Raw genomic sequence first — 13349 nt, forward strand, 5'->3', positions numbered from 1 at the left:
CCTGCTTTCAGTTTTCCTGGAGTACATCAAAACTTCAGATGTTCCAGAGAGGAATATTATTATAATGACGTGACTGGAGTATTGCTCACAAGAGTCTAAATTCTGTTTCAATTCCTGGTCATGTGACATTTGTTTAAATAAATCTGGGGTGGATAGGACAGGGCCAAATTCTGCAAGTTTTTGGCTGTGCAAGACTGCAGTGAAATGGGAGGACTTTTGCTGTCAGGACTTACAGATTGCAGTGGCTCAGTGCTGTGTGAAACATGCCATCAGATTTTTGGCTTGGCTACAGGACTTGCTTGCCTGATCAGGGCCAGTCCAGCAGTAGCACAGAGTCTGTGCAGCCTTTCCAATAAAACTCCCTAAGGGCTGACAAGGCAACCAGTCCTTTGACTGTGGAACTGGCCTCAGTGTGGTTTTGTAGAGACTTTTTTTGTCCTGGTGTTTACAGACAGGCAGGAGGCTTTGCACAGAAATCACACACTGAGGAAAAATGTTGAGCCAATGTAAAATGACCCAGAGAATTTAGAATATAGCAAAAGATTTAAACCCTTCTGGAAGGAGAGACATAGATGTTATGTACATTCATTAAAACAGAAATGTTGACTAAGTGGCAAGAACTGTGTGTTACTGACAGATTGCCCACATATTTGGCAGTTATTCTTCCAGCATATGAGAAAAAGGAGGAGTTGCTATAGTGATGGGCATTTGACTCTGCATTCATCTTGCTATCTCTATGCATAATGAGATTTTAAAAGATGTTCTTTTTTGTATTATAACATTTTGTTATAATTCTACCTAATGGAAAAGAGGAATTGGCCAGATTCCACTGAGAGAATTATTTTTCTTACAATTTTTGTGTGCAATGAAATAATAAATAATGTTGTCATGATCAACAGGAAATACATCCTGTAAGCCTTGTTTTTATACCGTTACAGGCTTCTTTTTCTAACAAATTCAATAAATGTATTGATTTATTGAATTATTCAGAAACTTGCACAAACATAAATAATTTCTGTTTCCCGATACACCTGTAGTTTATTAGACTGATGATTTAACTGCATAAATGAAGTTGATCCCAAAAATTCCAAACTGCTATTACCTTTCTGCTTCATAACTAGCATGCTGGATATTTTGATATGAAATGTTTTTTGGCATCATGATTTAATTCTTGCTCAGAAGAGATCTTATGCACTGTGTTACAGAACAAAGACTTGCAGAGAATAACACTCAGTTATTAAAGGGAAGCAGAAGGAAGCGTGTCCTGATGGCATCTGGGATTGGTACAAATGTCAGTGTGGCACGTGGTGATCCACTAAGGATAGGTGTGTTGTCTTTTCTGCTTTTTCATTAATATTATTTATTTTATTAAAATAGAGGGGGCCCCATGGAAAAAAGTGAGTGCAGTTGTGAGGTGAATCACCCTGACACTAAAGCCATGCAATTACTCTTTGAGCTTCACTTGAAAAAATGGAAGGGATTCAGCTGGGCTCTGTTTGTGGTTTTTTTCTGTCTAAATGAATGCCTTTGTTTCCATCCCTGTCTGAGCCCTGAGGAGTGAAAATGCAGCAATTTCATTTAATGCATTTATGACTCCTGCCCCAAACAGATAAAAGCTCTTTAATTGCAGACCTATTTGCACACTGTAGAGTCTGGAATGAAATCTTTGCTCCATTTGAATCATTGCTCCCCCCCTTCCACTTTGTTCCTATAGAAGTTAAGCTTATAAGAACGTACTGAAAGGGAAATGATGGAGAAGTGTGGTAAGTACACATCAGCTTACAGAGCTCATACCCCTCAAGGGCCAGTCAGGATTTTGGGCCCTAGCTTGGACTTCAGTGGGTTTATGCATATTCTTGTTTTTATTTAGGATGGTAATGTCCTTTATGTAGAATCACACACTTGTACATGTTCACAAACATTTCAATGTGCTGAGAAAAACCTGCTAAAATACTGTTGATTTTTAGGTTGCCCAGTGCTGCCCAGTCACAGGAATACAGTCCAGTGGCTCTTTGGAGACAGCCCAGTTGAGGAAGTTCAGACCTTGGAATACAGAACCCTGGTTGGGGGTCGTATCCTAGAGGTGAACACCAACTCTGGTCAATTTGCTGGACAATTCCAATGTCGGACTTCAGCTAGTGCAAAACTAATGTCAGTTTGGGTAAATGTCAAGAAGGAAGGTTTGTTGACAATTATATGACAAATTCTTGAATTTTAAAATATCTTCTTTTGCTCTGTAAAGACTTTCCTGATAGCTAACCTTCTTTTCTTTGTTGAAAGTAATTCAGCAATACATTGCTTCACGTATGGTCTTATTTAAGTCAGTAGAAAAAGCCATACTCAGAGTTGGATATGGTAATTAATGTGTATCCAAATATCCTGTGGGGGTTCTTTCTGCTTGCCTGTGTATCTGAGAAGCTGAGAGAATGTGTCTTTCTGCTTAAACAGTTTTAAATCAGACAGGTTTTATCAACTTCCCCTTCAACAAACTTCTCCATGGTAGCCCACCAAACTGGAACAAAACTGATTTTGAGGTCATCTTTGGAAGTATCTTCATTATAATAAAAATAATTTTAATGTAATTGTCATATTCCAGGATCATCACAATTAATATGGTAGTGATCTTACTGCAGACACCCTTAATCACATCAATATACTAGAGCACACTGCACACTCACAGATTTCCATGTGAAATTCTCAAGAATGTCCTGTAAGGTTCCCCAGCATAATCTACTGTAAGCTTTTCTATATGCTTTATCTCTTCACATATCAGTTTGATTTGGCTTATGACTGATGTGCAGGGGACTCAAGCAGTAGGTTCAGATCCCCTGTGCTCTCCATGAGGATGTTTTGGTGACTGTTCATGGGTGAGGAGGGCTCTGGAGTGCCTGAGGTTATGAAGGATGTTACATTTGCAAAGTAATCTTACTGAGATATATCTACAATCAAAACATTTAATTTTAAAAATCAAATGTAAATCAGAAAACACCCTAATAGAACTCTTCAAAAACTAGGTCCAGCCCTAGATCCTAATCGAGGTCTCATTACAGTTGGAATTTCTGCCAGTTATTGATTGAACTGTCCACCTGCAGTCTTCAGCTGGACTGCCTTGTGGTTGCCCAATCCCCTCTCCAGTCAGCCTGGGCAGTATTTTGGAGTGATTCCATTTTCTAGTTCTGAGCTTTAACTGTGATTGACACTTGAGTAAATGTTTCATCACTGCCATACCCATGCATTTGTGAGGCTGTAAAACCCCCTTGGTGGTTTTTGCACGGTAGGCATTTTGAGGGCACTTCTGAGCAGTGTCATCCTAGTTAAACAAACAATACAGTCTCTCCATCATAGCTGCAGTCAGTAAATTTAACTATTTCTACTTTGAAAAAGGCCCTTTTGTATTATTTTAAGAAATCCAGAAGTAATAAGGAAACATTGAAAAACAATAAGTTAAAGAATTCATTATGTGCTGCAAGAGTGAGTCTGTGGACACAGCTGGTAGCTATCAATTATTCTTGGTTATTATAGAAAAACCTGACTCCTTCTGTGATCACATAAAAATCTGTCAACATTGCATAGTACTTCATCTTTTACCAAGTGTCAAAAAAAATTGTGGAGGAAGGGGTAAGTGTGGAATTTTGACTAAATATAAAGGTAGTAATTGTTAGAGGTGATCGGTTTTTAATATAAAACGCTCTTTAGAACAAATTCCTTTTTCATCTTGCCAGATGCCTCAGTGGCAAATTATTTTTACATTAAATACTTCTCTGTAGTTTAGTACAGGATTTTCTTAAATCCTAAAATTATGTGAGGTGTCTGGAGTAAGATGAGTTTTGTTCAGGACAAACTTGCTGTGGAACAGCAGGAAACCTAGAGAGCCTGATTTACAATTTCCTCTTTTTAATGCTTATTGTATAAAAATGTTATGAAAGTTTTAAAGGAAGCTCATCAGTTCCTACTGTGAGCCAGGTTCTGCCCTTCATGTGCTGATCTCATTTGCCTTCTAGAGGGCTTCATGCTCGTAGGTAAGGGCTGAACTGGAGGGGAAGCTGAGCAGAACTAAACTCTACTTTGGCCCATGGTCCCTTTTCACAGCACTGAAATATTTGCTTTTCTACAGAGGATGTGGTGTCTATCCAGCCTACAGAGTGTGCTGCCAAATCAATCAAAGCGTGACACGGTTCCAGTGTACAGTGCCTCTCTCACACTGCTTCCAATTGTATTTCTTAGGTTACACCTGGGAATATGCTGAGTGGAGTCCCTGCTCTGCCACCTGTGGGCATTCAGGAACCCGCTCCAGGAGCCTGCAGTGCATGAACACAGAGAAACAGAAAGTAAATGAGTCCCAATGCAGAGAGCTGCAAAAGCCAGGCATTGTTTACCAGCCCTGCAACAGAGAGCACTGCCCTCCCAGGTAAACTCCCTTCTGCTCTATTTCCATGAGCTCTTTGTGTATGAAAATGCACTCACCACCTCCTGAAATTGTTTCTGTGTTTATGCTCTGAGTGTGGAATGTGGGGTTTACTTCACCATGAACCTTTAAGCAGGAGAGATGTGGAAATGAATCCCAAGCAAGTAGGGAAGTGCTTGATTCAGCTGAATAAATAAGAGCTGAGTGTGTCTGCTGCTGCTACCACACCACACCTCAAGAGCTAAGCTGGAGATCTCCCTGAGACACTGGGATGTGCAGTTTTGTGGAATCTGTGCCACCCCAGAGGGAAAATTTGTTGTGTTCAGAGAGGCCAGGGTAACTCTGTGTTCTCCTGCTCTGCTTTGTGCCAGCAGGGCTCTCAGTAAGATGTTTTCTGAGGAATGCCTCATTTCTCTTTAATGCCCCTCACCACAGTGCTCCTTGACTGTCCTTCCCTGCCAGTTTTGTCACTGGATCAACTGGGGATCATGGGGCTGAAAATATTCATATCACAGACAAGTGTATCACAACATCTGATTCCAAAGGGCAAAACCATACACCTCTAGACTATCTGAGTTGCACTGAGCATTCCAGCTCAACAGGGTGTTTCTCCAGGTTTTCAACAGGAAACCCCACAGGATCCTCAAAATAAATGCTTTTTCTTGCTTTATAGAATTGGCCATCACTATCAGCAAAACTCTGTGGGGGATACACACACTTTAGAGTTGTCCCTCACTGGAAAATGTTGGCAGGGAAGTGTTAAGACCTTAGCTGACATTGTGAGAGTGCATCTTGCCAGTATGTTCTAAATTCTGTTCTAAATGCAGAAAACCTAGCCACAGATATGTATCAGGAGAAGTTGTTTATATTTCATTATTAGCAGCCAAAAACCAGATTATCTTAAATTGTGATATTGAACTCCAGCCAGCCCAGAGAAAGCTAACATTTTGCCAGTAGAAAAATACTGAAATCAAACTAATAGTTTGAAACACAGCTTCAGTTGCAGATTTCTCTCTGAAGCTCCAGCATTTGGAGCAGATGACAGGAGGGTGCAAGAGGTCCTGGGGCTCCTCTGAGCAAGGTCATGCCTTCAGTGGATTGCAGGGCATGACTAAATAATTTGATTTTCACTGGCCTTGCAGTATTCACAACATAAACAAACTGGTTCTTTCATATAGCTAAAGAGAATGGGAACTGAATTGTCTTTTTATATGCTTAGATTTGTTCTGCTTTTAATTTGCCTTTATGTAATCACCAATGGAAGGCAATTGTGTGTATATTAATATAATTAACTCTGCCTCCAGCCATACTGGTATGCTAAAATATTAATTGATTTTCTTTTATGGAATATTCCATGCTTTCTATACAGGAAGAGCATCCCAGATGCCTGGAAAATAGCCCTGTGTATGTTTCTTGGTGCCTTTAGCATCTTTCCTTCCGTGATTGCTGACTTGGGAGGGAAGTGCAAAATGTCCATTCCATTTCCCCCTTACTGATTTCTGCACAATCTTCTTATCTCAAGGCAGCTATAATAGAATTATAAAGCCTTTAGATGTTTAGATATATGACCTTAATTACTCAAAGAGTTTTGCATGTGATTAGTCACTTCTCTCTGTCACAGTGGAGAGCTAGAGTTAAGCAAATATAAGGCCTTGAGTACCTACTTAACTTGTGCTTTGCTGTGCAAGCCCTGCACCAAATGTTTGCAAAGTGCTTCAGCTTTAAAAGAGAGAAAAAGAGAAGGGCACAGACTGTAAAAGATTAATCTTCCTTGAATTGATATAAGCTGTTTGAGTGTAGGAGAATGAAATAATTGCTGAAGAAAATAGAATTTTTTTCTGTTATCACTGCTGGGGTACACATAAAGTCCATTTTATATTTCTAGATTTATGCAAAGAGAGAGTCAATTTGATTGTATTACCACCTGCTGCCTCTCTAGTATTGTTCCTGGCTGCCAAGACTGACTAAATATTTGCAACTTCTAATCAATAAATAATGTGTTCTGCTTGAGTCATTGTCTGGTGAGATCTCAATGTAATAAATTCGGATGAGTTATGGCAGCTGTCACTTTAGTACCAACCAAAATGTTACCATCCATTTTATAAGTAATGGAAAAATACACTCTCCTTCCTCCTGGAATGTCACATCCAGCAGGGTCTGTAGGGCTCACCTGGTAACAGATTCTGGTAGCAAACATTGTTTGTAGCAAACACTGTTAGCAAATATGCTGTCATGAGTTAACCACGTTAAGAAGACTTTCCTCAAGTGAAGAAGAAGTGGATTCTAACCATTCTCACATCTAAAACTTGCAAGGACAGGTTCTTTTCCATTTTCTTTGCAAACGGTTGATGCCAGCTACTCCAGGACTGCAGTAATTGCTGTAAATGTGTATTCTGTGCATCCTGTAGGTGGGTAGCTGGGCCCTGGTCCGAGTGCTCCGCATCCTGTGGCAGTGGATTTCGGCACCGACAGCTCTCCTGTCACCAGGCCATGGCCAATGGCAGTGTCCTGGCCCTGCTGCCAGGAGCCTGCACAGCCAGGGACCAGCCTGCAGCAAGGACACCCTGCCCGGGGCACCCCTGTCCCCCGGGGCCACCACAGACCACCACACAGGTAAGTGACAGCGTTTTTCTGCAGCCTCCTTGTTTTATGGACGTGGGACAGTGCCATTGTCTGATGAACTGCCTCAACATCTGTCCTCTTGCACAAGGCCCAGACTCTGTGGCTGTAATTATCTTTCAGACCAGACAATTAGAAATCTTGTTTTTTTCATTTTATGCTCTCTATGCAACTTTTTTTTTGTTGATGGCATGACATGAAACCAGAGCATTAGCTGCAATGTATTTTATAAGCTAAGCCATTAAGATGTATTCCATTTTCCAAGCTAGCTTATTGCTTTTATTGCAGTCACCTTAGTACACAATTTGCCTAGCTGTAGTTTTGAAGTCCCCAAAAAAGATATATGAATGTGCATCAACAGCAGATTGAAGTTGTTCAACTCACAGAATGCACAGAAGTCTGTCCTCCTATATTTTCTGTTTCTTCCTTCATGCAGCAAACTTGTGTTCATCTTGATAAGGTTTGTATTTACTGTTCAATGTGCAAAGTAATTGATTGGAATTGCTGTTGCTGCATTCCCAAGACAGGTTTTAGCAAGGCATGTTCGTAATGGGCAGAGCTACAGAAAGAATTCTGTAGCAGTAGGGATGTAGCACGATGAGAGAGGACAATGGATTTAGCTTTAGGAAGGAAAGTCAGAGTCTTGGCAAGATTGCACAGAGAGAACCAAAAATATGTAGGCCTTATCCAAACTGAGGTGTGACAGGGCTGAAGGAGGCAAGATGCAAAAAAATCATGGCTGGGCTGTGTAGCTGGGTCACTCCAGGAGGATAATTCTGTTGTTACTAACTTGGCTGTTTCTTTTTCTCTGCCCTCACCCTTTTCTCTCCATTGTCAGTGCTCTGGCCGCTGTGCTGGCCGCCCCGCAGGTTCACAGCACCGTGGGTTCAAATGTCAGCTCCAGAATGGATCCTCAGTGCCAAACTCTTCTTGTGATGAAAGAAAGAGGTAAACAGTGGGGAGAAGTTGCATGGTAGATTCTTTAGATGATCAAACTGAAGGTACAGGATTGTCACTGCAGTACAAGTAGGCAATTTCTTCTGTGTCAAACAAGGGAAAGAGTCATCCCTTTGTGGACACTGGATGAATTCAGGAACCCAGGAGGGGTTATGCCTGAAGAACACACAGCATCCAGTATGGACTGTTCAAGGGTCAGTTAAGTTTCCTTAAAGATACAATACCTTTTCTACTCCAGAGTTAAGAAATTGGTTTAAAGGAACTCATGTTTTCTCATGAGTGAGAAGGCGTGATGAGTGAGCACAAAATTAAATAAAGGGAATACAACTTAAATATAAGAAAAAATGGAACAGGTTACCCAGAAAGTCGTGGCATCTCCATCTTTGGAGATATTCAAAACACAGGAAATATTGAGGATCCTGGTCTAGTTGGCTGTGCTGTGAGCAGGGGTGTGGGGCTGCTCAGTTCTATTGTTGTGTGAATAAGGGTTTAGCACAAAAGCAAACATTTCCCTGCCATTTATTCCCCTGCACAGCCCTCCTGCCAGAAGGAACTGTTCTTCAGAGGGGTGTGATGTGTACTGGCGGCCAGGCCCCTGGAGGCCCTGCAGTGTGGGCTGTGGGACTGGGTTCCAGTCCAGACCCGTGTCCTGCGTGCACAGGCAGAGCAACAAACCCGTGGCTGAGCGCTTCTGCAGGGGGAGGAAGAGACCAGCGACCTGGCAACACTGCAGTGTCACATCCTGTGGCAGTATGTAAATGTTTATTTAAATATGAGCATAGTAATAGTTTGTAGCAGTTATATTAGAAAATGGCTCACAGTTGTACACTATTGATTCTACAAGCATTTGATTGTACATCAAAGGTAAAACTATCCTCTCCAAGGAGCACTTCGTAATCCTGGGGTTTCTTTTCTCTAAGTAGGCCAGTTTGATATTAAAGCCTCAAAAGCACTTTTAGAAACAGGATATTTAGGAAGTTTTTTGCAAACTTCCCTACATGACTGTGCCAGTTGTGACTCAAAAGTCTCTGAGCAAGCTGTTAATGCCTCCAAGATGGGGTTGTGTTCTGAAACAGACAATGAGTAAATGAATGCAGTGAGATCACACCTCTCACTTGTGACTTTGTTTAGCTTTGAATCCACTGCTGCCAGAAATGCACACTAAAATAATTACAAAGCTAACAGGAATCCATCAGTTGTTTACAATTACAATGGCAAGCTCTGCTATTTCTCTTTTGCTCGTTATAAAGCCTTGTAATGTTTAAATATATTTTTCAGAAGGCGAATGCAAGGATACAACTCACTACTGTACATTTGTAAAGCAACTAAAGTTATGCTTGATAGACACCTACAAACAAAGATGTTGTCAATCATGCCAAGAAATGTAAGTCCTCTATGGCAAGTTCATGATGCTGCAGTGAAGAGATGAGAAGAGTGGTTTATTAAACCAAGCTGACTAAGTATATTCTTGTAAATGAGACATTAGTTGTAACAGTTAAATGGCAACGTGGGGCTAGTGAAAACACAGCATTGTGGATTGATGTGCTGGATAAGGTATTGTTTCTGGGAGCTTTCATTTTTCATTCTTTGCAATGGAACTTCTAATGTTTTAAACAGGTATGGATTAGCAAGAAAATATTATGGCATATCATCTGTAAAATTTTCCAGGCTATCATTTATAATTTTATCTGTGAAAAAAAACCATTATCTAACCAGTATTTGTTGCTCTTACAAATACTGGTTACTATCCTTAACTTATGAGGAAGAGTCACAAAAATACTTCAAAAACTTTTGGAAATGCAGCAACTATTGACTCCCAGGATTTTGGTTTGGGGTTTTTTTCATCATATTTAACACCATTTTTAAATTTACAGAAGCTGTGGCTTGTAGCTGCAAAATTTTGGCAGCAGTTTCATTTTCATAACCAGCTTGAGCTTAAGGGTTGATCTCACAGGATGTGCTTTATGGATACTTGCTCTCAGATGGATACACAGAAGTACATTGAATTTTTCCTGCTTGTATTTCTGTGTATGCAGTAAGAAGCTATAGATCCTAATACAATTTTCAAAGCAGCAATAGATCTCTTTTGAATAAATGAGGTGTCATTTTTTTTATTGTTTCTATTCTAATTCCAGTCTCTGAAGTACAAAGTTCTGGCATGGTTATACTTTTGTACTGATATTAAATGAGACAGAAGCTTCCTTGTCAGAGCTGTGAACAAACACTTGTGAGCACTGTTCTCTTGCACATCAAGTCAAATGAGAAGCCAGTAACTGGCCAAAATAGCTGTCAGATTCCTTGTCTTGAATAATCATTCTATTTTTCTCCATTAATGGGGGAAAATGTCCAAGGAAGAATTATTAATTGCGAAGATAGAAAAGTGCAAGAAATTTATTTTGAGCATTTTTCCATCAAGATGGATTTGCCATCATGACCATTAACTATCTGAGTCGTTTGCAAGTTGATAAATTCTTACCATAGTATTCTTGGGTAAATTATCTTCCATATTGCAAATTGTCTGACTAGGGCTTTAAGCAGAGAGGACCCCACAGGAGGCAGAAAATAGATGTCTTTTTCCTTTTGTAGTTTCCAAACTACTGCTCATATTGGAGGCCTGAATGCTCACTTTGACTTGGCTCTTGTTCCCTCTCTGACCTGTGTGACAGGCAGAGGGCTGGGAATGCTGTGGGGGCAGCTCAGACACAGCATCCTGCACAGAGGGTTTGCATCACTGAGAATTAGGGTAGCACTACTGTATAGAAAATGCTTAGGGTGGACTATTGTGTCCAAGGCTGACTGCAAGGAGAGGATATTCCTGATCATTACCTTTTTCATCAGCAATGGGTCTTGATTGTTTAAGCAGTTTTTTAAATTAAACATTTGTAAGATACTTTTGTAGATATTTATTGTCTGATTTTAAAGTGCAATATTTTTTTTTTGTACAGTGTTTAATAAAGATTTTTGGACATATATTTTTTCTTATTACCAAAATTTCTTATTCATGTTTTCCCTTTATATTTAAAGTTTTCAAATGTTAACACATAGCATTTTTTGTTGCTTTAACTTTGGTTAAGTATGCATGCTGTACCAAAGCAGTGCTGTAAATGTTTGTGATTGCAATGGGCATGACATTCCTCTGTAGATTATTTTATTGCTTCTCCAGTACCTGAAGATTTTAGCTTCCTCAACGTAGTTTTGATTTTTCTGAAATAAAGTATAGTTTGATTATTCACCACTGTGATTATCCTGAGATTGTTTATTACCATGATTTGCATGGTAACTGTGCTGTTGTTCTTTGTTGTTTTTTCTAATTACTTTGTCCATAATTCTGAGATTTTTTAAAAGCCTTGGATTAGTTCTTATTTTTAACAGTCTATCAGACATATTGTCCATTTTCACTGCAGTCTGCTTTGCACTGATATTAAGAGGCAACATAGATGTAACCTGACTGAAAAAGTGGGAAGATAATTTGCCAAGATCCAAATGTCAGCTTTGGTTCACTGAAATCTAGAATCAGGGTTCTTTAAAAGGTGGAGTAAATTTGCATTTCTTTTCTGGGCCTTCATCAAGCAGAGTTCATTTAGATCTAAAAGAACAGCTCCATGTTTTGTATTTAGTGAGTGATGGGAATACCTCAATGAAAAAGAAAGCGTTTCAGAATACCCAATATGTGTAGTCTTTAGAAAGAATAGTCTAAAAAATAGTATGAACAATAAAAGCTTTAAGGAAAATTTTATTAAATAGAAAATAAATGCATAGCAATTTAATGGTGATGTTTCAGAGTTATCCTAGATAACAATATTGGCAAAGGCTTAATTTTCCTTTTGAATTTCATTTGTGCAGTTTTTAAAAAAAGCAAAGGCTCTGTACAGCAGTGCTGTGGAGCCTGCTGCTGGATGGCAGAGTGCAGAGAAAGGACTCTCAGAATAGCAGCTGAATCCATGAATAGTTTTTCTCCTTTACATCTTGGTTTAGCATGACATCATAAAATGCTTTTTTAACAGCTGTTATTTTGGAAAAATATTAGTTTTCCAGCCATCTCCTCTCTTGGTCTGCATTTCAGTAATTTGTTGCTTATGAGAAGGTTGACGTCAGGTATTGAATAGTGTCTGAAGGTTTATAATATCATTTGATGCTTTTCCTGGAAGCACAATCAGTGTGTTGGGGCTTTTTCAATTGTAAAGTAATAAAGGCTTCTCTCTTTCACTATTAAACTTAGGGGAAAACATTGTGGACAAAATGAAAGGAAATATGCCCCTCCACCCTAAAAAAGCCTTGAAACACATCTGCAGAGGAACTGTTAAATGTATCTGAATATGCCCTCCACTTCCCTTCCTCTCAAAATGTTTGTACCGTGCTGGTAGGTGGCAGCAAATGACTTTCCATAACTTAAGGGAGGGAAGTGACCTCAGAACTGAAAAAACAGCTGTGAAAATTTAAAAAAGCATCTGGGCTCCCTCACAGGCCCAGCAGAAGAGCCATTTTGAGCAGAGTATGCAGGCACATATAACTTCATGGATTCAGACTGCATTTCTCCCTCCCTAGAGAGGAGAGTTGGAGGGCATTAGGAGCTTCTGTAAATGGCTCCAGAGGCACCAGGACTGTGTAAAGCATGTGGACCTGAGTAAGTGTGACTGTGCAAAGTTTTTGCTTTGTTTCCTCAAAAGCTTTGGCTTTGTTTCCTCAGTTGTGGCATGACAGAGAATGACTCAATAGAGTGTATTTTTTCTTTTGTGGTACAGAAAGATGACAATCAACTGGACTTTTTCCTGTCCTGCTTTTAGGATCTCACAGATTTACATTGTCCTTGTTCATTCACAATCTGAGGGAGGTGAATAATTTTCAAACAGAAAAGTAAAACTGATTTGCCATGTCATCAACAGAGTAAGTGATGCTACAAAATCACAGTACAAAGACAAAAGTTCTGTAAAAGTGACTGATGCTCTAATATTGTCTGGATGCCTCTCATGCAATACTTTTGTGCACAGCTGATTTGCTCAGTTCAGCTTTCTTGCTCTCATATGACCAAGTTCCTGCTTTAAAAATATTCCCATCATTGATCTTAGCCCTTTAATAAGAGACATTGTTTATGAAGTACAGCCACATGATTCTGCAGAACCCAAATACTGCTCTACATCAATGGGTGTAAGATATACAACACTGAGAAAAAAAAATCCAACTGGAGTAGTGTGGTAGAGCATGACAATACGGTTAATTACAGAACTATTAATTGGGACTTACTTATTAAATCATGAATGTAATAAAATTGATTCATTTGGATTTTTCAAAATCAGCTAAAATACATAGAGAAAACACTAAATATTTCACACAGAAGCAATTTCATATAAAATTTCTGTAAAAAAATGGT

General features: G+C 39.5%; 1 protein-coding gene across 1 annotated transcript in view; it reads left to right on the top strand.

Moving 5' to 3' along the window:
- Positions 1-11216, top strand: part of ADAMTSL3 (ADAMTS like 3) — a 168690-nt gene extending 157474 nt beyond the window's left edge. The window contains exons 24-30 of the mRNA XM_066558695.1: positions 1206-1325; positions 1968-2180; positions 4225-4408; positions 6814-7018; positions 7863-7972; positions 8517-8731; positions 9260-11216. Coding sequence (XP_066414792.1) covers positions 1206-1325; positions 1968-2180; positions 4225-4408; positions 6814-7018; positions 7863-7972; positions 8517-8731; positions 9260-9369 — 1157 coding nt within the window. The 3' untranslated portion in view covers positions 9370-11216. The remainder of the gene's footprint in view (positions 1-1205; positions 1326-1967; positions 2181-4224; positions 4409-6813; positions 7019-7862; positions 7973-8516; positions 8732-9259) is intronic.
- The last annotated feature ends 2133 nt before the right edge of the window (positions 11217-13349 follow it).

Source organism: Molothrus aeneus, chromosome 13, assembly GCF_037042795.1.
Source record: "Molothrus aeneus isolate 106 chromosome 13, BPBGC_Maene_1.0, whole genome shotgun sequence".
In the NCBI taxonomy this organism is placed as follows: Eukaryota; Metazoa; Chordata; class Aves; order Passeriformes; family Icteridae; genus Molothrus; species Molothrus aeneus.